This window comes from Aythya fuligula, chromosome W (genome assembly GCF_009819795.1).
Source record: "Aythya fuligula isolate bAytFul2 chromosome W, bAytFul2.pri, whole genome shotgun sequence".
Classification (NCBI taxonomy): Eukaryota; Metazoa; Chordata; class Aves; order Anseriformes; family Anatidae; genus Aythya; species Aythya fuligula.
In genome coordinates, this window is record NC_045594.1 from 14,606,638 (window position 1) to 14,632,806 (window position 26,169).

Sequence of the window (26,169 nt, forward strand, 5' to 3'; positions counted from 1 at the left end):
GATTGGTGATGAAGGTGTTTCTTCCTAGTAGCTGGTAGAATGCTATGTTTTGGCTTAGGATGAGAAGAGTGCTGATAACATGCTGATGTTTTAATTGTTGCAGAGTAGTGCTTACACCAAGCCAAGGACGTTTCAGCTTCTCACTCTGTCCTGCCAGCGAGCAGGCTGGGGGTGTAGCAAGAGCTGGGAGGAGGGCCAGACTGCTCAGGGTTAGGTGGGCATCGGACAGCGGGTGGTGAGCAATTGCATTGTGCATCACTTGTTTCATACACGTTATTATTAGTAATACTATTATCATAATGATTGTCTTTATTGTTATTATTATTATTTATCCTGTCTTTATCTCAACTCACGGGCTTCGCTTTCCCGTTTCCCCGTTTCTCTCCCCATCCCAGAGAGGGAGGGGAGAGGGTGAGCGAACGGCTGTGTGGTGTTTAGCTGCCGGCCGGCTTAAACCACAACAGAAGGAAAAGCTGTAAATGAACTTGTAAAAGAAACGAAGAAAATTGCACATGCCCCAGTTCAAACTCGCTATGGAATCGATCTAGGAGGATTATCGGGGGGGGGAGGGGGGGGCGCGCTTTATGGGTGTTGATTGGCTTACTAAAATTGGGATGGTTGTACTGGGGGGATATGTGGAGGATTTAATAATTCCATGTTTTACCAGCCCAATACACTCGGTTATACAAGGAATGCAAATACCTGCGGTACCTGTTGTGGGAATAGAAACGTTGTTTTTGCAGAGTTCCGCTGTTTAGAGGGAAGGAACGTGGTACTGAGATATGCTTGCAGTGATAAGAAAGCTTAGCAGGCGACCTCGTAAAATGCAGACAACCAGACTCCTTAGGACAATTAGGTGAAAATGGCGGTGTCAAGTCAGATAAGTGAAGAAACATTACCACATCAGATAGATTGTGAACCTGGATTACCCCCTCAAGTGGGGAAACGGGGGAGGGTCCTGTCATCAAAAAGCACATAAACTGTGTTTTGGAACTAGTAGGCGCGCTCTCCTGCTTGTGGGGCGCCCGCCATTGCAATCAATCGCGAGTAAATTACTACTTCACTGAGATCCTCGCCTGAGCCTAAGCTATCGGCTACGGAGTGTTTCTCGCCCTCCCTTCCAACCCAAGCCACGCTATGATTCTATGAGCGGAGCGCCTGTTCTGTGGAGCTCGTTTCCCAGCCGTGCAGGGCCCAGATTCCCTCCGCGGAGCCGCCCAGCCCGTTTTCGGGCGCCCACTTCCTCCCTCCCGGTCGGCTCCCTCCGCGCCCCGAGGGCACGCGACCTCCCTGAGCGCCGATAAGCACCGGGTCGACGGGAGCGGAGCCGCCGAGAGGGCGGGGACAAGGGAAGAGGGCAGGCGAGGCAGCCAATCGAGGCGCGGGGGCGGTCGGCGGCGATCTGTCGGCCCAATGAGCGCCGCGGAGGGCCGGGCCGAGTGCGGGAAGCGAGGGGGCGTTGTACCGAGCGGGCGCCGTCATGGCCGACGGGATTGTTAGGGCGCAGGCCGCCTGGCCCGGTGGCGGCGCTGCCGCTGCTTTCGGAGCTTTCGGAGCGGTCGCCTGCAAGGGCAAGGAGGTCCCCGCCAACATTCTCCGTGAGGATGAGCGGTCGTGGACGAGGAGGTAGCCGCGGCGTTGTTGTGCGAGTCTTTCCTTCCTTTCCTTTCCCTCGGCCGCTCGCAGGCCCTCTGAAACGAGGGCCCGTCGCGGGTCCCGGGAGTGCGGCAGGGCGGGTGGTGGCCTTGCTGCGGGAGGGAGGGACGGACGGACGGTCGGTCGGTCGGTCGGGGTCTCTCCGGCTCGTGGCGCTCTCTACTGCAGCGCCTCTAAAACGCCGCGCTTCTTCGGTGCCTGCCCCCGGGGTGCCACGGCGCGTACTGGGTCGCCGGCGCAGTCGGTCTCCTTGGGGGTTCGGACTGTATGCATATAGGCAGTGAGCATCGCAGTAGTGACCGTAATCAGTCGTTTCTGCGTAGCAGAAATGCAGGTCTTGATGCGCCTCGTGATAGCGTTCTAGAGACGCCCCGGCTCGGCTGTGCTAGGCTTTGGTTATGGCACCACCCCCACCGCGCACACGAGCGCGCGCTCTCTCCAAAGTGGCTTGTGAAAGGGAAGAATTGCAGCTTTTCCTAGCTTTCTTAAACACCTAGAAACCAGTCAATCCCGCAGGCTGCGAGAGCTTCCCAGCTCTCATTTCCGTGCTGGAGGTGGACCGTGATAAGAGCACGCTGGCAAGGTTCACTGATGCTGGTGCGCCGCAACGTGCTAGGAACTAAGTGAGCAGCTGCTGAGAGTTATGAAAAAATTGCAGATGTTATCTGCAAGGTGTTAACTCTAAGTTAGTGTCCAGCATAACCGTTGTTGCTGTTTTTAAGTTTGAAATGCTAAAGATAGGACAGTTAGGGATTTCCTCTGCTTCTGACGGCAGGGTTTATCTGCAGCGTGGAAAACAGGCCCTTAGTGAAAGGGGCTGCGTTGCCCGCTCTGCGTGCTGACTCGTAGAATGGTTTGGCTTGGAAGGCACCCTTAAAGATCATCTAGCCCAACCCGCCTGCCGCAGTCAGGGACGTGTTTCACTAGATCGGGTTGCTCAAAGCGTTGACGCGTTGCTTGGAACAGCGCTTTCTTAATAGGTCTCGGTAATGTTGCAGCTGCCGCCCGTTTGGAGTATTGGAAGCGTTCAACTGCTCTCCGGAAACCGTGCTTGCGGTAGCGCCCTGCCTTTACGAAAGGGCGCGTTTCCTGTCTCCTTCGTGGTGAAGGCTGCGCGAGGAGTGTGCGTGCGTGTGTGTGTGTGTGTGCGCACGCGCGTCTGTTTTGACTCGGCCGTACTGGCTGCAGCAACGTATGTAACCTGAACGCTGTGCTTGATTGGAGAACCAGGCCGTTAACTTGAGTCTGATGAGTGACTTGAGAGCAGACAACCTACTCTGACCGCTCTTAGTGCGACGCGTTTCCTGGAGGACGAATTAGTTGCAGTTTCTCGCTTGGTCTCAACTTGAGGTGGGGGGAGGGGGCGGGGGCTTAGAACCGCTTTTGGAGCGTAGTTGGCTCTAGCGAATGGTCTTGAATTTGCTTAGCTCGCTGTACCGAAGGCCTGTTTTACGGTTGAGCGATGTTATAGGGAGGAGCGTGAGGAAGGCTTATAATTCTCGATTGTCGTGCAGTGAAAGGCGATGGTGAGTAAGAAGTACAAAGCATCTGTGGAATCGAGTCTTATCGGCAGTGTTTCAGTCGCATCTAAAACAAATAAAAATAGCGGAAGTCGCTAACCTGAAGTACTCGGCTGTCTCGCTGCCCCCGTCACCTTGCGCGCTGGATCCTGCTTCTGGCGCCGTATGCAGTTTCTGTCTGCTGGTGATTTGGGGAGTTCCCTCGCAAGTAGTTGCGAGTTGATGGTTTCCTACAGGTCGGTGGTATTCGTGTTTCGAAGGTGATGCCTTGGCCTCGGTCTGGAGGTGTCTGACGTCGGTCCGGCCGTAACGGGCTAATTTGGAACGTTCCTTCCCCTGAGTACGTGGCGTTCTCGAGGACGGAGAGTTAATACGGCCTCAGCCGGATTACTCCAGGTTCTTTGAAGATGCCTTCCTGCCTCTGGCCGAGGCAATATTTGGACATAACCGAAGGACAGTTAGCCATTGTTTGCCGCTTGTGTGTCTTGTGCGTAGAAGGTAGAGAACTTTGCCTATTCAAAGCTCGCTTAAGAAGAATCGCTGTTTTGTCGTGCGCGTTTGGGGCGCCTGATAATCTGCTTCGGTAGGACGAGTTCAGTGGGGCATAGTGATTTGCTTAAGCTGTTGCCTTTCTCTGAAGCCGACTACGTTTTAACTGTTTACTCTTCCTCCAGTGCCTTGCGTTCCGTGATAGTTCGCCTCAGGCTCCAGTGTTTTTTCCTAGTCCTTCCTGAGAAGGCAGTTGTCCGGTTATGTGAAGCAGACGATTCTGGCGGACCCGTGAGTACTGTGGGAGCTTTCTGTTTGCTAGGCTGGCTGTACCTGTAACAGGTTTGTAACTTCCTAGACTCTTTCCCGTCCCCTCTTTTCCTCTGGCTGTTGCAGAGGGGCGCACAGTAGGCTATTTGGGGTTGTTCCGATGCTGTAGTCTTTCGCCTCTAGCTTGTAATGGAGTTGAGCTTTTTGACTGAGAGCAGTGATATAAAGCGATGCTCGTCTCCAGCTACGCGCTTGCAGTGCAAAAAGCAGCGTTGTTCCGGCGTGCGGTCTGATGCCCGTTTTCACGGTTTCCGGACAGCGGGGGTGGTGCCTTGACTATGCAGAAGAGGGCTTGGGGTTTGGGCAGGTCAGAGGCGAGGAAAGGGAAAGCTGGTTGAGCGGCGCCTGGGTGTTTGTTTCGCTGTTAGCTATGCAAGTCAAGTTCCAAGGCTCTGTGAGCCCACGCAAGAGAAAAGGCACCGTGAAGCTTTTATTTTCCGCCAGAGTGGCTTACGTTGCCCGAAGCTATGACGGGGGCTTTAAGCCCCAAGACAAATTCAGCTTCTGTGACTGTTTTGTAGTCTGTTACTGTCTAGAGGGTAATTCAAAGAGCGGCGGTTGAATTGTGAAGGATTAGCTAACCGTGTTCTGTGGGTGGTTCTCCGCTCGCGTTCATTCTGTGCGTCGTGGCACAGCACGTTAGGTGACGTTATTTCCTTTTTCCAGCTTCTTGGGCGTTTCGTGGTTGTTGGCAAGAAGTGTGCTGTTAACCTGGACCTGACCAATGGATTCCGGATGGCTGTGAATGCCCACCCTCGGGCCCTTCAGACTATCGTGTACATCTATGTATTCTGGGTGGCGGTCAGTTGGGCCGGCCTCCCGGCTAAGGTTTTTGCACCGCAGGCGTCACTGCACGCGTACGGGTCGCCGCCGAATAGGTTTCATATGTTGCCCATCAGTCTAGCCCCTGTTGAGGTTTGATTTATTATTTTTTTTGGACGGCTGTCTGTGGAGGGTAATAAAGAGCTTTTGAGCAGCATTTGCACAATAAAGATGGAGCATGGGGATATCACCTCTGTCTTGCGTGTCTTACCGATGGAAATAGTTCCGCAAGTTAAAACGGCGTCTCCCTGGAGCGCACGTGCGCAGAATGTTTTGGTCCGTTGACAGTGTCGTGTAGGTGGTGGTTTGCCCATTCATTTGGAACGCGAAGCTAGAAGCGCTCGGCGGTCCTGTGGGTCTCTGTCTTCCTAAGACGATCTAGGATGTGCTGTGTGTTTGAGGCCTTGCTATCTTCCCCCTGCTCCCGAATAAAAGCGTGCCCTTTTATTGCGAAATAGCCGAGTTGAGGACTGGCAGATGTAGAACCAGAGAAGAATAAGGTTGGAAGAAAGCTTCCAGGCATTGTCTGTTGTCTGCCCCTGTCCCGAGGAGGAGGCAGAATAAACTCTACCGGGTGTAATTTCTGACAGGTGCTTGTCAGCCTGTTCTTGACTACCCTAGGAGTTTTGCTACCGCTTTCTTTTCGGTCCTCCTCGTGGGTTTCGCAACTTTGAGAAGGAATTCCTCCCACAGGATGTAGAAGGCTCTGGGATGCTTGAGTCGGCCTCTGATAAGTTCGAGACTCGGCTGCCGTTCTCTTTATTTTTTTTTGTGTTTATTTTTAGTGTCTTTTTTTTTTTTTTTTCCCTAAACGAAGTCCGTTGTTCAGTAACTAGAAGAAGGATTAGCTAAAGGCACCATAAGGCTTTTAAATGCGATCACCTCTCGTGCTTTGTTAGACCTATGGCTTCGCTCTGCTCCTTGTTTAATCGCGATTACATTCAAGGCTTACTGGAGCGTGGGAACGTTAAAATGCTATTAAATACTCTTAGTGTTTGAAACTTGCTAAATGAAATGATTTTTGTGACTCCGTTCCTCATAAAGAAACTTGATTCGTTAGCCAACCACTAGAACAGGCTGCCCAGAGCTGCATCCAGCCTGGCCTTGAAAGCCCCCAGGGATGGGGCATCCACGACCTCCCTGGGCAACCCGTTCCAGTGCCTCACCACCCTCTGAGTGAAAAACTTTCTCCTAATATCTAACCTAAATCTCCCCTGTCTTAGTTTAAAACCATTCCCCCTTGTCCTATATGATCCTTCCTTGATAATATTGATTATTATTATTAATTAAACAATTTAACTAAAGGGGAAAAGAAAGGGGGAAAGGGGAAAAGAAAGGGGGAAAGGGAAAAAAGGAAAAAACCAAAACAAATAAAGGCTACGTGGAAGTAGTGCAGAGGAAAGAAATTACTCTCTACTTCCCACAAATGAGCGATGCTTGACCACGTCCTTGAAGCAGGGCCTCAACGTGCGTAGCCGGTGTTTGGGAGGAAGACCGACGTTTTCACAACGAGAGCCCAGCCTTCCCCTCTTCTTCCTGTTTCCACCTTTTATTGCTGAGTGTGACATCATACGGTATGGAATATCCCTTTGGTTGGTTGAAGTCAGCTGCCCTGGTGATGTTTGTCTTCTTGCTTTTTTGCCCACCCCCTAGGAGGGTTAGAGAGAGTCCTGATGCTGTGCCAGCGCTGCTCGGCAGTAGACACAACACTGGTGTGATACCACTGCTGTTCTAGCTACAAGTGCAGAGCACAGCACTGTATGGGCTGCTGCAGGGAAAGTTAACGTCCCAGCCAGACCCAGTACAGGCCGTTGCCTCTTGTCCTATCCCCACTAACCACTGCACAGAGGGTGGCGAAATCCCACTGTCTCCCACGCAGAAGATATTTGTAAACATTGATAAGATCCCCTCTCAGTCTTCTCTTCTCCAGGCTGAACAGACCCAGGTCTCTCAGTCTTTGCTCATAGGGAAGATGCTCCAGGCCCCGTATCATCTTTGTTGCCCTCCGCTGGACTCTTTCCAGGAGATCCTTGTCTTTTTTTGTACCGGGGAGCCCAGAAGTGGACACAGTACTCCAGGTGAGGCCTGCCCAGGGCAGAGTAGAGGGGGGGGATCACCTCCCTTGACCTGCTGGCCTACGCTTCCTTTTAATGCACGCCAGGATCCCATTGGCCTTCTTGGCCACCAGGGCGCACTGCTGGCTCGTGGTCAACCTGTCGTCCACCAGGACCCGCAGGTCCTTCTCCGCAGAGCTCCTCTCCAGCAGGTCATCCCCCAGCCTGTACTGATACATGCGGTTGTTCCTTCCCAGGTGCAGGACTCTACACTTGCTCTTGTTAAACTTCATTTGGTTTCTTCCCGCCCAGGTCTCGCTGAATGGCAGCACAGCCTTCTGGCGTGTCGGCCACTCCTCCCAGCTTTGTATCATCGGCGTACTTGCGGAGGGTGGACACTATTCCCTCATCAAGGTCGTCGATGAAGATGTTGAACAAGACCGGACCCAGCACCGACCCCTGGGGAACACCGCTAGTCACAGATCTCCAGCCGGACTCTGCGCCACCGATCGCCACCCTCTGAGCTCGGCCAGTCAGCCAGTTCTCAACCCACCTTACCGTCCACTTGTCTATCCCACGCCTTCTCAGCTTTGCTAGCAGGATGTCGTGGGAGACAGTGTCAAAAGCCTTGCTAAAGTCAAGGTAGATGACGTCCACTGCTCTCCCTCCATCAACCCAGCTGGTGATGCCATCATAGAAGGCTACAAGGTTGGTCGAGCACGATTTCCCCTTGGTGAATCCATGCTGACTACTCCTCATAACTTTCTTCTCTTCCAGTGGCTTGGAGATGGCATCCGGAACAAGCTGTTCCAACAGCTTTTTCAGGGACAGAGGTGAGACTGACCTTTCCAAGAGCTCCACATCCTTCTTGTGCTGGGGGCCCCAGGCCTGCACGCAGTATTCCGGGTGGGGTCTCCCAAGAGCAGGGTAGAGGGGGAGAATCTCCTCCCTCTCCCTGCTGGTCACCCCTTTTTTAATGCAGCCCAGGACTTAGTTGGCCTTCCGGGCTGCAAGCGTGCGCTGCTGGCTCACGTCCAGCTTCTCGTCCATCAGGACCCCCAAGTCCTTCTCCGCAGGGGCTGCTCTGAAGTTCTTCTTCTCCCAGCCTATAGAGATACCTAGGATTGCCCCAGCCCAAGGTCAACGCCTTGCACTTATGGCATCCCTTCCCTCTATTGTATCGACTGCACCGCTCAGCTTGGTGTCATCTGCAAACTTGCGCGATTCCGTCGTCTATGCCATTGCTAAGGGTGTTGAAGAGCACCGGTCCCGAGCCCGACCCCTGAGGGACGCCACTTGTGACCGGCCTGCGCCCAGACATAGAGCCGTTGGCCACAACCCTTTGGCCGCGACCAGCCAACCAATTCTTTATCCACCCAACAGTCCATCCTTCAAAGCCCTACCTCTGCAATTTAGAGAGAAGAATGTGGTGAGGGACCACATCAAAGGCTTTGCTCGGTCCAGGTAGCATATCCTATCCCAGGACTGGTTTCAGCCGTAAACAACAAACAGTTATGAAGAGAGATGTAGCTTTGTAAATATTTTTGTTGCCTTGGGTGAATTGGTGTCTGGTCACATTGATTGGCCCACGTGGTAGCTGGGAGATGGCCGACGGGGAGGACTGAGATGTTAAAGCTGCCTGTGGTTGCCTGCCCCCAGCCCCGTCCCCGTGGGCCATCCCGATGGCAGTAGCGCCCGCCTGGAAGCTCAAACTGAAGCGAGCGTATTCTGATGTCATTACCCTCCAAGCCTGTCAGAGAGGCAGAAGCGCTGTGGCCTCCTCAGGCAGGAACTGCACGTGTGGGGACGGCCGCGTCCCTGCCGCCGTGTCGGGCCAGTTTGAGCTCCGCTCTCCGTGCGGCTGCAGGGCACCGCAGACCACGCTTGGGCAGCCTCGGGGGGCGCTGCCTAGTTTTCCAGAAGCTTCCTCCCCAGCTGAGCAGAAACCCAGTTGTGATGCGTCAGGGCTGAGCGCAGGCTTTGTATTCCTTCCCGCCACCCCCTGCACGGGAGGTGCAGCTTTCCCCCTCGGAAACACCAGCAGTTGAAGTGGGGCTCTCAGGGAAGGTTGTGGAGCAAGTTCTGAAAAGGTAAGGCCTGCCCTGGCAAAAGCGGGGATTTGCCTGCAGGGAGCAGCGCCCAAAAGCCACCAGCGCGTTTGGGGTGGAGCTGATAGGGTCATAAATAACGCTTGGGGCTACGAGCGTGAGGTCCCACATCTGGTCCGGGGCAATCCTAAGCACAAATCCAGGCTGGGCGGAGAATGGATTGAGAGCAGCTCTGAGGAGAAGGGCCTGGGGGCGTTGGTTGATGAGAAGCTCGTCAACCGGAGCCGGCAATGCAACATGCGCTTGCAGCCCGGAAAGCCAACCGTATCCTGGGCCGCATCAAAAGGAGGGTGGCCGGCAGGTGGAGGGAGGTGATTCTCCCTCTCTGCTGCTGTGCTCTTGTGAGGCCCCACCTAGAGTAAGTACTGTGTTCAGCTCTGGGGTCCCAGCACAAGAAGGACGTGGACGTACTAGAAGGCGTCCAGAGGAGGGCCACGAAGATGACCGGGGGCTGGGGCACCTCTCCTAGGAAGGCAGGCTGAGGGAGTTGGGGTGGTTCGGCCTGGAGAAGAGAAGGCGCCGGGGAGACCTTGGAGGGGCCTTCCAGTACCTAAAGGGGGGGGGGGTCCCTACAGGAAAGCTGGGGAGGGACTCTTTGCCAGGGAGAGGAGCGATAGGGCCAGGAGTAATGGTTTTGAAGTCAGAGAGGGTAGACTTAGGTTGGATAGTTGGAAGCGATTCTTTCCTGAGAGGGGGGTGAGGCACTGGAACGGGTTGCCCAGAGAAGTGGTGGATGCCCTGTCCCTGGACGTGTTTAAGGCCAGGTTGGATGGGGCTTTGAGCAACCTGGTCTAGTGGAAGGTGTCCCTGCCCGGGGGGGGGGGGGTTGGAATTAGGTGATCTTTAAGGTCCCTGGATTACCCCCTCAGTGGGGAAACAGGGGAGGGTCCTGTCATCAAAAAGCATATAAACTGTGTTTTGGAACTAGTAGGCGCGCTCTCTTGCTTGTGGGGTGCCCGCCATTGCAATCAATCGCGAGTAAATTACTACTTCACTGAGATCCTCGCCTGAGCCTAAGTTATTGGCTACGGAGTGTTTCTCGCAATTTGGGGGCTCGTCCGGGATCCAGTCACCTACCGGGGAGCCCCACCGCCGCAGCAGGAGGAAAGCATGGCCCGCTGATTTCAACGGTCCTGTGCATCGACGGTGGCGGTTCTGCGGAGAGCTGACAGAGGGCCCGAGACTGATTAAAGAGGCGGGATCCGTGAAGTACTGGGAAAGAGAAGAAGGTGGGCACTCCGGGTTTGCTAATTGATCCGGTAACTCTGTGCACAGACCAAGGTAAGAAATGTTAAGTATTGCCTTGGGGGTCGGGTGAGACTCTGCGTGATGTGTGATTGAGACGTACTTTTGTACGAAGCGAGTGTGGAGTCCTGATCCGCGGTTCCGTGGCTCTGTGAGGGGCGCGGCCGGAGACGGACGAAGCGTGAGATAAGGGAGAGAAAGGAAGAGTCTCGGGAAATTTGGTGTACGGTAAGCCCTTGCGCAGGGAAGTGCTTGGAAGTACACCAGGGAAATTTGGTGTACGGTAATCCTTGCACGGGGAAAGTGCTTGGAAGTACACCAGGGAATCTGGTAAATTCATAGGTGTGTGGTAGCCCTTGCACGGGGAAGTGCTTGGCAGTACACCCCCATTTTCCAGAATCAGAACGTTAGTGTGAGGTACCCTGCAGGAGGGAAATTTCTGTAGCAGCACACTGACAAGGGCTAGGAAAAATGGGAAATATCCCTGGGGGAGTGCCTACCAACAGTTCTTCCTGAAGAATGATAAGAAATTGGAAACGTAATCCCAAAATTAGAGGGGATTGTAGAAGGGGAGAAAAAAAATTAAATATTGTGTATCAGTCTGGACAAAAGAACCAATTAAGGAAACAGCAGTATTTTGGCCAAAATACGGGTCTGATGAAAATTCAGGCTTTACGTTTATGTGTAAACAATAAGCTTCCTTTTTCGGAGAAGGAGCCAAGTTATGCTCCCTATAATCCTAATATTGTACCCGTGGCAGCAGCAGTCACTCCAGGAAGGGAGACAGGGACTGTAGTTAACACTGTCCCTAAAGAAGGATCGTACTCTAGGCTCTGTCAAGAATTAGAACAAGGTAGAAGATATATTGAGAATTTTGCCTTCCCTGGCACTAACAGTACTAACACTAACGGTGTATCCTCTTAGGTGAACTACCCCCCCCCTCCTTAGCAGCAGAGAGGTTAGGACTTTTAAGAAGGAGAGGAAGTCTTTATTCGAGGACCCCAACAGCCTAGCTGAACAAATAGACCAGTTCCTAGGACCTGACTTATACTCTTGGGGGAGGGAATTATGCCTATGAGTATGTTGTTTACAGGGAAAGAGATGGGAATGATCAGGAGGAGAGCTGCTATACAAGAATGGGAAAGAGCTCATCCTCCGGGACCAGGGGTACTACCGGCAGAGCAGAAATGCCCACTTGCCAATCCTGGCTGGAGTAAGGATAGTGTGCAACACAGAAATCATATGAGAGACTTGGGGTCAGAATGAGAAAGTACTCGGGGATGAGTCCCGAGGACCCGGTATCCCAAGGGCTCTTGAAAGTTCATTGTGTGATTAAAGCCTGGCAAGATATGCAGAAAATGCTCCAGAAGGTGGGGGGATGTAGTGAACAGTCACTGGGGGGCCCTCCTGCGGGAGGCCCTGGAGGTGTGTGTCCGGAGGGGAGATGAGAAGGAAAAGCAGAGAGCGAAACTAATGGTATTGACAGTGCAGCGGGTAGTGAGGCAGAGGGTTGGAGAAAGAGGAAGAAAATCTTCAGGGGGAGTCAGGGCCAGGATGGAAAGGAGAGGAAGAGAGATGAAGGAATGGCAGGCAAAGAAGGCTGCCTGTGTTGTGGCCTGAATCCTAGCAGGGACAGGCTTTGATAAGATGTTTTAAGTGTGACCAAGGATTCCCAGGGGATGCAATGTATGATTACATTGTACCAAGAAAAGACTGCCTGGGGAAATGAGGCCTGTAAGTCTCTCTTTGCTGTTCCTTGTGTGATAGCAACATCGCAGTTCCCCCTGCATTCTCTACAGCTATAGGTAACCATACAGCTTGCCTCTCACGGCAGGGTGTGAGTGCTACCCAGCATCTGGGAGAATTTGCCTTGTGCTACCAAGGACTTGATGGGAAACTGCTCAAGACTTGAGATCCCCACCCAGGGCAGATCTCTGGTGGTACGGTGGAGGGAAGATCTTACGGTCCACCCTACCATATAACTGGGGAGGCACTTGTGCGCTTGTTTGTTTAGCTATACCCTTCACCCTGGCATTTGAAAGAGAAACATCACAAATACCCAGAAGAAGTTAAAGAAGCTTAGGAGTATCATTCGATGACAGAGTATACGTAGATTCTATTGGGGTGCCTAGAGGAGTTTCCGATGAACAGAAAGCCAGGAATCAAATTGCTGCAGGGTTTGAGTCACTGTTCTGGTGGGTAACGATCGATAAGAATGTGGATTGGATTAATTATATTTATTCTAATCAGCAGAGAGTCATAAATTATACAAGGGATGCGATGAGAGGAATTGCCGAACAACTAGATGGCACCAGCAAACTGGCTTGGGAAAACAGAACATCATTAGGTATGATGCTCGCGGAGGAAGGAGGTGGGGTGTGTGTGTGTGATACTGAGCAACCATTGTTGCGCTCTTACACCCAGCAATACTGCCCCAGATGGCTCAGTAACTAGAGCATTGCAAGGGCTTACCACCCTTGCCAGTGAATTGGCAGAAAAAGTAGGCATATTTACATCCTTGATCGTAGTTGTAGGAGTTTTGACAGCCATTGGTTGCTGCATTATCCCCCGTGTAAGAGGACTAGTACAGTGGTTAACTGAAACCGCACTATTGAAACAAATGACCATGGAGCCACCACCTTACTCAGATAAGTTGATAATGAGGAGATGGAAAGCAAAGAAAGCGAAGGAGAAGACGAAATCTACCAAATTACACCTTAGAGAAAGGTTTTTCAAAAATCAACGGTTTATAAAGAAGAAAAGGGGGGAATTGTCATTTATAACAGTTGGGGGCTCGTCCGGGATGGCTTTGGTTCCTGAATTCTGATTTGATCTAGGAGAGGCGCCTCACCATTTGGTGGCTCCTGTTCGAGTCAGGTCGGGACTAATGGCATCTTGAACCTGAATAAAGGTAAGCAAAGAACTTGATTTTGTTACGAGCTCCCTTGCCGGCTGCAGCACTGTATTTTGCCCGTAATTCTGCGCGCGAAGATCCGAACGAAGACGACGGAGTCGTAAGCATTTAAGGCGTATACCGTTTGGTTGGGTGGGATTCGGTTGCCTGTGTGTGTAAGAGTGTGACTGAGACGGAACTTAGTTCCGAAGCGAGTGTGGAGGTCTTCTAACCGCGGCTCCAGTCTCCCGCGAGGGACTTGGCCGGTGAAGGACCGAAGCGATTCCTATAGGATTCGTGGGTGGGTGATAGGTCCTGAACCCCCTGCAAGACACTCTTACTAAGGTAACCAAGGGCTGTGGGAATTGCCATGGTAAAATTCCTAGATGGGTCAGACAGAACTGAAGACCAAGGACCAGAAGAAAGGGAGCAAATTACCAGACATACCACCAGAAAGTCCATTAGGAATAATGATTAGCGGACGCCCCTAGGTGCAGCCTGAGTGTTTTGCTCGGAGGGGACTCCGCTCTCGGCCGCTCACCGCAGGAGCAGACAAAGGCCTCCTGAAGCTGCGGACAAGCGGTATGTTTTCAGCTGCTGGAGGGATACTAACTGGAGTGTTAATAATTGTATGTCTTATTCTTAAACGTGCAGGTATTTTGTGTTGAAAGCGTTTGTGTAAGGGTTTGAAACCAAGTGGAATGAGTCACTCCACGAAGAACACAGTCAGAGGCAATACTTGTTTGGTTGGTTATCATTCTAAATTATATTCTTGTGGTATGAATGAGATGTGCTAGAGGCCTCTCTGTGTGATTGCATGATTGTGCTGTGGGAGTGAGACGCAGCGTCGCTGCGAAGCGAGTGCGGAGTTCCGATCCGCGGTTCCGTGTTCTCCGTGAGGGGAGCGGCCAGAGACGAACGAAGTGCGTGACAGACTGAAAAGAAGTGCTGTTTTATCCAAGTGTTGATTGGTGGTGCCCAATATGTGGGCCTGGCAGTGTATCTTGTGATCCTATTTTTGCTCTTAAATGCTTTGAGTGTGACAAGAAAAAAGGCGGGAGCATTATCTAAGTAACTAACAGTTTAGAAGCCTTGGTGTATTTGCTGTGGTGTTTGGTCAGTTTCCCAAGTACTGGAGAGGGGGAGGGGGCTGACTGATTATCGAAGCGGTAGAACGGAGAGAGTCATTTCTTTGGTGGTTCGGGTTTGAGCCCTGGGAATCCGGTAAGAAGGGGGAGAGCGAATTTATTTAGGCCTCAATACCTTTTTAAAGCCCCCATATTGACGGATACACAGGAGTGATCCCTTGTTTTGTATGGGCTTTCTTAGTAAGTGCATGAGAAAAATCGGCATTCGGCTTGAAATTCGGTCCTGTTGAAATGTAAATTTTGTGGAAAAGGTGGTCATGTTCGTCTAGAAGACGGAAGGCTGAGTGCTTCAGCTCTTTTCCTGAAGTTCCGTGGATTTATGATTGGAACGGGGCTCCTTAATAATCTGAAATAGTAAAGTTTGTATGCGGGAAGAAGCATTTAATCCCAGAGAACTGGAACATTTGGGAAGAAGATTAGGAAAAGATAGTAAAAAGGTTTGCGTGGAAATTGAAACAAAGGGCGGCAACTAATAAGGAACAGTAATAAATAAATAAAAGGGAATGGAAAATCAAAGAAATGAGTAATATCCAAAACAAAGACGTTTTAAAGAAAGCCTCCTTGGGTGCATATTGGCACATTCGAAGGATATTGTTAGAACTTGGAGCGCAGAAAGGAAGAGGACTTCCACTAAGTATTGCAATCAGTGGTGGCCACTACATAAGCTAAATGGCCACTTTATGGATCAGTCGACTGTAACACTATCTTGCAACTAATGTTTTTGAGGAGAGAAGGAAAATAGGATGAAGTGTAGTATACTGATACGTTGTTTCAGCATCTTAGAGAGAAAAGGAGTGGAATTAATTGGCCCTTGACTGAGCCTTTGGTGTTGGCATGAGAAAAGTACAGGCTGGAGAAAGATAAAAGGAAGTGTTAAAAGAGTTGTGGACGGTGTTAAAGGTGTGGCATGTAGTATTTAACAGAGCTGTTTGAAGTTGAATGAGCAGGGAAAGAGGATGTAGGAGTGTTAATAGTTCTGCCTCAACAGGAGGCTGTGATCTCAAAATCACCGGTGTGAGCCCTTTGGGGCAGAGGGACCATGATGGGTCCGAGAGAGTTGTCATGGAAACAGAAGGGCAGCTAACTCTTAAAACAACCTGAGTTTATGAGTGAGCTCAGATTGCCGATGGGACCGCTCAGGGAACTGTTGACAATTGCATTCCCCTGACCGACCCCCCACTGAGACTATAGCCACCCCGGAAATAATGAACGGTAAATACCAAAATCTGGTTAAATTGGGAATGGAGAATCAGTTCCAACAAGGTCCAAAAGAAACCCCTATGGAACTTTTGGACCAACTTTGAAATGCAATGGAAAACAAAACAAAACAAACAAACAAACGAAACTGGAGAAAATAGGGGCTAAGTTAGAACAAGGAAAATGGATGCTGCCAGACAGGCGAGAGATACTGCCAAAAGCTTACGCGAAGCAAATATTGGGACGTTTGCATGCACAAACACATTGGGGTACAAAGGTGTTAACTGATCATTTGCTAAAACAGTTTGGTTACATGTTTTTTGTTTTTTTTTTTTTGAAATAGCAAAGCCAATTACACCACGTTGCTTACCTTGTCAGAAGATAAATAAGAAAGTGTTTCGACAAGCAGCCACAGGAGGGAGAAAAACAGCTTATGGGCCTTCCGAGAGAGTACAAGTTGATTTCACTGAATTGCCCAAGGTAGGGAGGATAAAATATCTATTGGTAATAGTAGATCATTTAACGCAATGGGTAGAAGCTTATCCCGTAGCATGAGCTACGGCACAAATGGTGGTAAAAATTCTATTAGAACACCTGATACCTAAATATGGGATAATCCAGTACATTGACTCTGCTCAGGACACACACCTTACTTCTAAAATAATAAAAGTATTCTGTCAATCATTGGGTATTCAGTGGGAATACCATACTCCGTGGCACCCACAAAGCTCAGGGAAAGTAGAAATCATTGAATTGAATTGAATCAAACAATAAAACAACAATTGGCTAAATCAATGATCGAGACACAAATGCCCTGGATGAAATGCTTACCATTGGCACTTCTAAACATAAGAACTAAACCACACAGTGAGACTGGATTATCGCCATATGAAATGTTATATGGTATGCCTTATTCTCAAGGGGTGCCTCTAGGCAACAATGTAGTTGAGGGTCGTAGCATCCGGAAATATATAATTACTATTGGAAGGAGATTACAAGAGCTAAGAGAAATTGGAGTGATGGCTCAAACACCACCTTTAGGATTTGCTATTCATAAGATAGAACCAGGAGACAAGGTCTTAATAAAAACCTGGAGGGAAGAATCATTGAACCCCCGATGGGAGGGACCGTACTGTGGAAGAATGGTTAAGTAAAATAGGACATGTGGATGTTGGGCAGTTAGGAGGCAATGGGCTAGTAAAGTACCGTACTCAACTCACATGAGTCTGGCACATATGCAGCTGGCTGAGAGCCAATCAGGATCAAGGACACGATGCCCTTGAGCGATGGGGAAAGTCCCTAAGGCAGGACGGTGGCTAAAAGAAGGAGGAACTAACTGAAAAGAGTGGGAAATGTTAGCCAATCCTGAGCTTAGTTTTTGCAATATGTATGAGTTGATTATGTTCAAACTAGATAAAAGGCGACTGAGCTATCAATGAAAGTTGAAGTTCATTGTTCACTCATATTGAGTGTCTGTGTCTTCCTTCTGTCGACAACACCGTACCTTGTTTTACTTACTACTGAAACAGCTGTGAGAACAGCAGAAAGGGGTTGGACCCGCACATCCAGAATAAAAGGACCAGTAACTACCGAAACTTGGAGGGTTGAGTCCGCTCCTGGGGAACTGAAACTAAAGCTAAAGAAGAACTAATGTTCTGGCAGTGACGCTCTGCATGAATTAAGGACGCCAAATAAGGGGGACAAGCCTAAAGGGAGGAAAGGGAGAAGGCAAGACCGGGGCAGGACCCTCGACTGCGGTGTGCATGGTCTACCGAGGGAGGCAACCCCTATGGGTATTGACTGCCGAGTGAGAGGGCCTCGACCGGACTTCTCCCACGCTAAGGTTAGGTTGTCCCGAGGAAATAACATAAGAACCTTTTTTTTTAAACCCATATAAAATTGTGATTTGTTTTCCAGGAGCTGGATCACGCCGACAGGCTGAACTGAATGGTAACACAAGCCCCAATCGACCCTGAAAGCGGGCCCAACCCCTTGATTGAAGGCGTCTTGCCTATTATGATCTGTGAGGAATGTTTTAACCATTCGTGTCAATGGAGAGCTTGAAGGAAAATGTATTCGTATGTTCTTTCCTTGAAGTCTCTGATACCTGGGGGTTTCAGAACAACTGCTAACTGTTCTGGCTTCTGAACGGGACACTATGCAAGCCCCTGATATCTGGCCAGGAGATTAAGGAGAAGGGAAAAGCTGAAGGACGGCTAAAAGACAAAGCTCGCAGGGAACGCTGTGCAAGCTTTTGACATGCAGCCAAGGAGTACAAAGAAGAAGGACAAGAAAAAAAAAGCCGGAGGGGAAGACTATGAGCCTTCATCATGGAAGACCCCCAGAGGGACCACCAGAGACTGATACGCATGCTCCAGTAGGAGGGTTCAGATTCCGGAACTAATTATAATAACTCTGTTGTGTTTTTTTTTTGTTTTTTTTTTTTTTAGAAATAGTAATGAATATGTATTAGTCTAGGAGCATAAAAAATCAGCATCTTGATGTAACGGGTGTGCGACTAGGTGGAGCGGAGACTCCTGGCGCACCCAGCGCTGTTTGCTTACCTCTATTCTTTTAATAAATTGTAAACTTTGATTATAGTCCTCTTTTGGGACTGAGCTATTTATAACAACTTGGGGGCTCGCCCGGGATGGTTTTGGTTCCTGGATTTTAATCTAGGAGAGGCGCCCCACTATTTGGTGGCTCCTGTCCGGAACCAATGCCATTTGAACCTGAATAAAGGTAAGCAAAGATTTTGTTTTTGTTATGAGCTCCCTTGCCGGCTGCAGCATTGTTTTTGCCCGTAATTCTGCGTGCGAAGATCTGGACGAAGATGACAGAGTCGTAAGTGTTTAAGGCGTATACCGTTCAGTTGGGTGGGATTCGGTTGCCTGCGTGTGTGTAAGAGTGTGACTGAGACGGAACGTAGTTCCGAAGCGAGCGCGGAGGTCTTCTAACCGATAAGCAAATATTGGGACGTTTGCATGCACAAACACATTGGGGTACACAGGTGTTAAGTGACCATTTACTAAAACAATTTGGTTGCATTGTTTTTTTTTTTTGAAATAGCAAAGCCAATTACACCACGTTGCTTAACTTGTCAGAAGATAAATAAGAAAGTGTTTCGACAAGCAGCCACGGGAGGGAGAAAAACAGCTTATGGGCCTTCCGAGAGAGTACAAGTTGATTTCACTGAATTGCCCAAGGTAGGGAGGATAAAGTATGTATTGGTAATAGTAGATCATTTAATGCAATGGGTAGAAGCTTATCCCGTAGCACGAGCTACGGCACAAATGGTGGCAAAAATTTTATTAGAACACCTGATACCTAGATATGGGATAATACAGTACATTGGTTCTGATCAGGGCACACACTTTACTTCTAAAATAATAAGATTATTATGTCAATCATTAGGTATTCAGTGGGAATATTCTAAGTGGTATTGGAATATTCTAAGTGGTATTCTTTATCTGCTAGATTATTTCCTCTGGTGTGGTAATCTAATTGGGTATTCAGTGGGAAAATTCTAAGGAGAATCTCCATCCTTTACTGGATGCGGGGGGGAAACCTTGTTACAAAAGATGAGGAAAAGGTGGAGGTGCTTATGCCTTCTTTGCCTCAGTCTTTAGCGGCAATACCGGTTGTTCTCTGGATACCCAGTACCCTGAGCTGGCAGAAGGGGATGGGGGGCTGAATGTGGCCCTCACTATCCACGAAGAAATGGTTGGTGACCTGGTACGGCACTTGGATGCGCGCAAGTCGATGTGGCCGGATGGGATCCACCCGAGGGTACTGAGAGAACTGGCAGAGGAGCTGGCCAAGGCGCTTACCATCATTTATCAACAGTCCTGGCTATCGGGGGAGGTCCTAGTTGACTGGCGGCTAGGAAATGTGACGCCCATCTACAAGAAGGGCCGTAGGGCAGACCCGGGCAACTATAGGCCTGTCAGTTTGACCTCAGTGCCAGGGAAGCTCATGGAGCAGATTATCTTGAGAGTCATCACGCGGCACTTGCAGGGCAAGCAGGCGATCAGGCCCAGTCAGCATGGGTTTCTGAAAGGCAGGTCCTGCTTGACGAGCCTGATCTCCTTCTATGACAAAGTGACGCGCTTGGTGGATGAGGGAAAGGCTGTGCATGTGGTCTGCCTTGACTTCAGCAAGGCTTTTGACACCGTTTCCCACAGCATTCTCCTCAAGAAACTGGCTGCTCTTGGCTTGGACTGGCGCATGCTTCGTTGGGTTAGAAACTGGCTGGATAGCCGGGCCCAAAGAGTCGTGGTAAATGGAGTCAAATCCAGTTGGAGGCCGGTTACTAGTGGTGTTCCCCAGGGCTCGGTGCTGGGGCCAGTCCTCTTTAATATCTTCATCGATGATCTGGATGAGGGCATTGAGTGTACCCTCAGTAAGTTCGCAGATGACACCAAGCTAGGCGCGTGTGTCGATCTGCTCGAGGGTAGGAAGGCTCTGCAGGAGGATCTGGATAGGCTGGACCGATGGGCTGAGGTCAACTGCATGAAGTTCAACAAGGCCAAGTGCCGGGTCCTGCACCTGGGGCGCAATAACCCCAAGCAGAGCTACAGGCTGGGAGAGGAATGGTTGGAAAGCTGCCAGGCGGAGAAGGACCTGGGAGTATTGGTTGATAGTTGGCTGAATATGAGCCAGCAGTGTGCTCAGGTGGCCAAGAAGGCCAACGGCATCCTGGCTTGTATAAGAAGCAGTGTGGCCAGCAGGGCTAGGGAAGTGATCGTCCCCCTGTACTCGGCTCTGGTGAGGCCACACCTCGAGTACTGTGTTCAGTTTTGGGCCCCTCGCTACAAGAAGGACATCGAGGCGCTTGAGCGAGTCCAGAGAATGGCGACGAAGCTGGTGAGGGGTCTGGAGAACAAGTCCTACGAGGAGCGGCTGAGGGAGCTGGGCTTGTTCGGCCTGGAGAAGAGGAGGCTCAGGGGCGACCTTATCGCTCTCTATAGGTACCTCAAGGGAGGCTGTAGCGAGGTGGGGGTTGGTCTGTTCTCCCATGTGCCTGGTGACAGGACGAGGGGGAACGGGCTAAAGTTGCGCCAGGGGAGTTTTAGGTTGGATGTTAGGAAGAACTTCTTTACCGAAAGGTTTGTTAGACATTGGAACAGGCTGCCCAGGGAAGTGGTGGAGTCACCATCCCTGGAAGTCTTTAAAAGACGTTTAGATGTAGAGCTTAGGGATATGGTTTAGAGGGGACTGTTAGTGTTAGGTCAGAGGTTGGACGCGATGATCTTGAGGTCTCTTCCAACCTAGAAATTCTGTGAATATCATACTCCGTGGCACCCACAAAGCTCAGGGAAAGTAGAAAGATTGAATCAAACAATAAAACAACAATTGGCTAAATCAATGATCGAGACACAAATGCCCTGGATGAAATGCTTACCATTGGCACTTCTAAACATAAGAACTAAACCACACAGTGAGACTGGATTATCGCCATATGAAATGTTATATGGTATGCCTTATTCTCAAGGGATGCCTCTAGGCAACAATGTAGTTGAGGGTCGTAGCATCCGGAAATATATAATTACTATTGGAAGGAGATTACAAGAGCTAAGAGAAATTGGAGTGATGGCTCAAACACCACCTTTAGGATTTGCTATTCATAAGATAGAACCAGGAGACAAGGTCTTAATAAAAACCTGGAGGGAAGAATCATTGAACCCCCGATGGGAGGGACCATACCTTGTTTTATTTACTACTGAAACAGCTGTGAGAACAGCAGAAAGGGGTTGGACCCATGCATCCAGGGTAAAAGGACCAATAAATACCGAAACTTGGAGGGTGGAGGGTTGAGTCCGCTCCTGGGGAACTGAAATTAAAGCTGAAAAAGAACTAATGTTCTGGCAATAAGGCTCTGCATAAATTAAGGATGCCAGAAGAAGGGGATGAGCCTGAAGGGAAGAAAGGGAGAAGGCAAGACCGGGGCAGGACTCTCCACTGCGGTGTGTATGGTCTACCGAGGGAGGCAACCCCTACGGGTATTGACTGCCGAGTGAGAGGGCCTCGACCGGACTTCTCCCGCACTAAAGCCAGGTTGTCCCAGGAAAAAGAAACAAACAAGCAAGCAAAGATGTGTATATAATAAATAAGATTTTTTTTTTTTTTTTAACCTATTGTAATTAGTTTCCCAGGAGCTGGATCACCCTCAAAGGCTGAACAGTAACCCAAGCTCAAATAGATCCTGGAAGTGGGCCCAACCCCTTGATTGAAGGCGTTTCTCACATCCCCACGATACCCCCTGGACGACGCAGAAAGATGTTATACTTCCTGGTACTATTTTTACAAGGGCAATTAAGCCATGGGAATAACTTTTTCATTCTGGGGGAGGAAGTGGCCAAGGCTTTTATCCTTAGCAATTGCTGGGTTTGTGGGGGACCAGGGGGAGCTGAAAGTTGGCCCTGGGTAGCTGGCCCGGTTGAACCTAAGCGGTGGGTTAGTAATTTGAGTGAAGTTCATAATGGTACACAATTCTGGAAAGAGGAAGAAGGCCCGTGGCAATTGCACTCGTCAGAGAAAGGTATATACTGTTTAAACAGAACAGGAACAGTAAAGGTGGGAAAAAGCGTTTGTAAATGGGCTCTATCTCCTGGGTATGAATGTACTGATCCTGAATGTGGACCTATAAACTGTACAGCAAGTAAAGGAAAATGGAATGCTAGGCATGTCCAGCTGAAAAACGGGACTTGGCTGAAATGCTCATATAAGAAAGTTTTTGGACCTGGATGTGAAGCCATGGCAAGAGCACAATCAAAGGGACAATTCGACGTTCAAATCCTGAGTTGTCAGCGTGATAACACCACTAGGGAGCAGCATGTGGTAAGAGTCTACCGCTGGAGGTGGCAAAATGAGCATGGGACACAAGTGTTCTTTAAACATTTCTGGTCAGCTCGTAATATGACAAGTCGTGAAGGAGAACTTAGTCGTCATTGTGAGTGGGAATCTAGTGCGGGAGCTTGGAGGTGTATATATATATGAGTACTAATGGGGCAAACATTGTAACAGGACCGCTTGGTAATGGAAACACTTTTGTATTTTCACGCCCCAAGGAATAAAAGAGAATGGGACGGTCCTTTTCCAAATGGGACGTGGGCTCTAAAGGGACATTATTGGGTGTGTGGCAAACAGGCCTATAAAAGGCTACCAAAGGACTGGTCAGGAATATGCTATGTGGGGTACATAAGACCCTTGTCCTTTTTATTGTCACAAATACAAGGAAATCACTTAGGAATAAAATTATATGATGATCTGAATAGAGAAAAACGATCTATTGATGCTTCCTTAGCCGGAGGTAGTGCTCAAAAATGGAGAGAAAATGAATGGCCCCCTGAAAGAATCATACAGTATTATGGACCAGCTACCTGGAACCCGAACGAGGTAATATCTGGAGCCCGAGAACCTATTTATAATTTGAATCGAATAATTAGGTTGCAAGCTGTCCTCGAAATAATAACCAATCAAACAGCGACAGCTTTGGATCTTTTAGCTGACCAGTCCACCCAGATGAGGAATGCTATTTTTCAACATAGAATGTTGTTCTGCTATTTACTAGCAGAAGGGGGGGGTGGGGTGTGGAAAACTAAATGAAACTAAACTAAACTTCATGGCTGCCTGGTGGACCATGGGTTAAAAGGATGCTATTTTTATTTTTATGTGCTGTAATGATGTTATTATTCATACCTTGTATGATACCTTGCTTTACGTTATTGATGCGCCGGATGATAAATAGTACATTTGTAATGACTTCATTAAAAAAGGAAGGGGATATGTCAATTATGCTGCTTAAGAATTGGACCTTCCGAGAACGGACTGATGAAATCCAGTTATTAATGACAAAAGTTGAAAAAGAGACACGAATTGAGGATATTAAAAAGAAGATAAGGGATTGTGAGGAATGTTTTAACAATGCGTGTCAATGGAGAGCTTGAAGGAAAATGTATTCGTATGTTCTTTCCTTGAAGTCTCTGATACCTGAGGGTTTCAGAACAACTGCTAACAACTGCTAACTGTTCTGGCTTCTGAACGGGACACTATGCAAGCCCCTGATATCTGGCCAGGAGATTAAGGAGAAGGGAAAAGCTGAAGGACGGCTAAAAGACAAAGCTCGCAGGGAACGCTGTGCAAGCTTTTGACATGCAGCCAAGGAGTACAAAGAAGAAGGACAAGAAAAAAAAAGCCGGAGGGGAAGACTATGAGCCTTCATCATGGAAAACCCCCAGAGGGACCACCAGAGACTGATACGCATGCTCCAGTAGGAGGGTTCAGATTCCGGAACTAATTATAATAACTCCGTTGTGTTTTTTTTTTTTAGAAATAGTAACGAATATGTATTAGTCTAGGAGCATAAAAAATCAGCATCTTGATGTAACGGGTGTGCGACTAGGTGGAGCGGAGACTCCCGGCGCACCCAGTGCCGTTTGCTTTACCTCTATTCTTTTAATAAATTGTAAACTTTGATTATAATCCTTCTGATGTTTTACATCAGAAGAGTCATTGGGAGGTGCAAGCAATGTGTGATGTTGTTCTAAGAAAGCATGTCTGCGTAGGAATATATACTTTAGGGAAGCACACATGCAGAGGATGTACTATGTGTCAAAAGGTAAATAAAAAGGTCTTCTGTAACCTATCTTGAGGGGGACGGGAGCCAGGGCTTTGACCTTTCCAAAATATACAGGTAGACTTTACTGAGTTACTTGTTTGTCCTAATTGACCACGTGACTGAATGGGTGTAAAGCTTTACTGCAAGGATTACAGCAGGCCTTAGAGATTGAGTGGGATTTTCACAGCCCCTGGCACCCCTCCTCTTCTGGAAAGGTAGAGCGAATGAATGGTGAAATTAAGAAACAACTAACAAAACTTATGCTGGAAACTAAGGCTTCTTGGGTAAAATGCTTACCCCTTGCACTGTTAAACATATGGACGCAGTCCAGAACTGATGTAGGAATTTCTCCTTTTGAAATGCTATATGGTATGCCCTATGACTTGGAATTGCCACTTGATCACCCTCAATTCTAATTAAGACTTGGAAAGAGACTTTTTTTAACACCACGATGGGGAAGGCCCCTATGTTGTTTTGCTTACTACAGAAACAGCCGTCCGGACTGCGGAGAAAGGATGGACGCATGCCAGCCGTGTTAAAGGACCCATCTGTGACAAGAAGTGGGAGATCGCTCCAGGAAACAAAGACCTGAAGCTCACATTGCGACGAACTCGATAGGTACCGTGGGTTAAGGTAGAGGCTCTCCCCTGAAGAACACTACTGCTGCCGAGAAGAACTAAAACCTCGTAGTTGGCTGCAACCCAACTGACGAGTGAGGCAGAGGAGTGAATAAGTGGGGAAAGACATGGGCCTCAGCCATTCCTATCGGTATTTGGGGGTTCTCGCAGTGATTTCATCCTGCGTAGCGACTCAACACCACCCCCACCAACCTTTTAAATGGACTTTAAGTCGATTCGAAGATCAACAGGTTATTGCAACCCAGATAACATCGGGGGGGGGGGCAAGCTTTACTTCTACACTATGTCAGCTGATCTCGAGGCCCCGATGCTGGGAATATATGGGATTTTATTTCTGCCCAAGTTCTAACCTGGGAAGGGGGTACTGTAAATGCCTGAACGTGTATTATTGTGCATACCGGGGGTGTGAAACCATTGCTACAGACTGGACACTCGGGGCTGGTCGGGATAAATTCTTACAAGTGGGCTATGGGCTGCAAGCTTGTAACCGACAATTGGATCCCCGTTGCAGGTAGTGAGGGCATGGTATAGGGTATACAGGAACCTTCCACGGAAATAAAGAAATTTGCAAGGTTCTATATATAAATCTAACAAACTCGGACGATACTAGCTGGGTACTAGGAAAAATGTCAGATTTTACGAACACGGAACAGATAGGGGAGGACTCATACTAATAAAGAAGGGAAAACCCGAGACTTCCAAGGTAGTCGGGCCTAATAAAGAGTTACTAGGGGAAGGTTTGGTTGTCCAGACTGTAAATATACCTGGGACTGCCCAACCTACTACAGTGTTTTCTAGTAAATCGACAGAGTTATCCTTTCCCACACTGCTTCCAAACATTGTGAAAAAAAAAAAAAAGGGGGTCGTACCCGAGAGTAGTATGTGGAAAGTTATAAATGCTAGTTTCCAGGTACTAAATCAAACTAATCCTGAGATAACTGAAGGGTGCTGGCTATGTGTAAGTGTTAAGCCCCCATATTATGAAGCTATAGGAGATATGGGGAGGTCTGAATATTCAAATGAGTTAAATCCTTCCAAATGCAGTTGGGGTCAGGAAATCGGGATAACTTTGACTCAAGTTACGGGAAAAGGTAGATGTATCGGCACAGTTCCAAGAGATAAAAATGATCTGTGCCATGTCACTGAAAAAATGGACCAAACACACAAATGGTTAATTCCTGCAAATAACACTAGGTGGGTATGTTCATCGTTAGGAGTCACTCCTTGCATATCTTTAAAATTGTTTAGCACATCTCATGATTTTTGTGTACAGGTGGTCATTATACCAAGGATTCTATACCACACTGAAGAGTATATGTATACCCATCACACAGTGGCTGAATACCATCTGGTAAAGAGGGAGCCTATTACGGCCGTCACCTTAGCCACTTTAATGGCTCTCGGGGCTGCAGGTGCAGGAACTGGAATTGCTTCCCTGATAAAACAAAG

At 48.9% G+C, this 26,169-nt stretch overlaps 1 protein-coding gene and 1 long non-coding RNA gene across 4 annotated transcripts; both read left to right on the forward strand.

Annotated features, from left to right (window-relative positions):
- Positions 1–1,428: 1,428 nt before the first annotated feature.
- LOC116501444 (histidine triad nucleotide-binding protein 1-like) lies at positions 1,429–5,007 on the forward strand. Its single transcript, XM_032207019.1, has 3 exons — positions 1,429–1,626; positions 3,851–3,956; positions 4,662–5,007. Exons 1-3 carry the CDS (start codon positions 1,481–1,483, stop codon positions 4,914–4,916), a joined length of 507 nt encoding a protein of 168 aa, XP_032062910.1. The 5' UTR covers positions 1,429–1,480; the 3' UTR covers positions 4,917–5,007.
- A 2,550-nt stretch (positions 5,008–7,557) lies between these two features.
- On the forward strand, positions 7,558–17,755 carry LOC116501445. Of its 3 annotated transcripts, XR_004254433.1 has the most exons (6): positions 7,670–7,704; positions 12,478–12,571; positions 13,062–13,135; positions 13,772–13,863; positions 15,806–15,942; positions 17,380–17,755. It is a non-coding gene; the product is annotated as an uncharacterized LOC116501445 (long non-coding RNA). The 3 variants fall into 3 exon arrangements; XR_004254434.1 differs by lacking the exons at positions 7,670–7,704; positions 12,478–12,571; positions 13,062–13,135 and adding an exon at positions 7,558–7,579; XR_004254435.1 differs by lacking the exons at positions 12,478–12,571; positions 13,062–13,135 and having other exon boundaries at positions 7,685–7,704.
- The last annotated feature ends 8,414 nt before the right edge of the window (positions 17,756–26,169 follow it).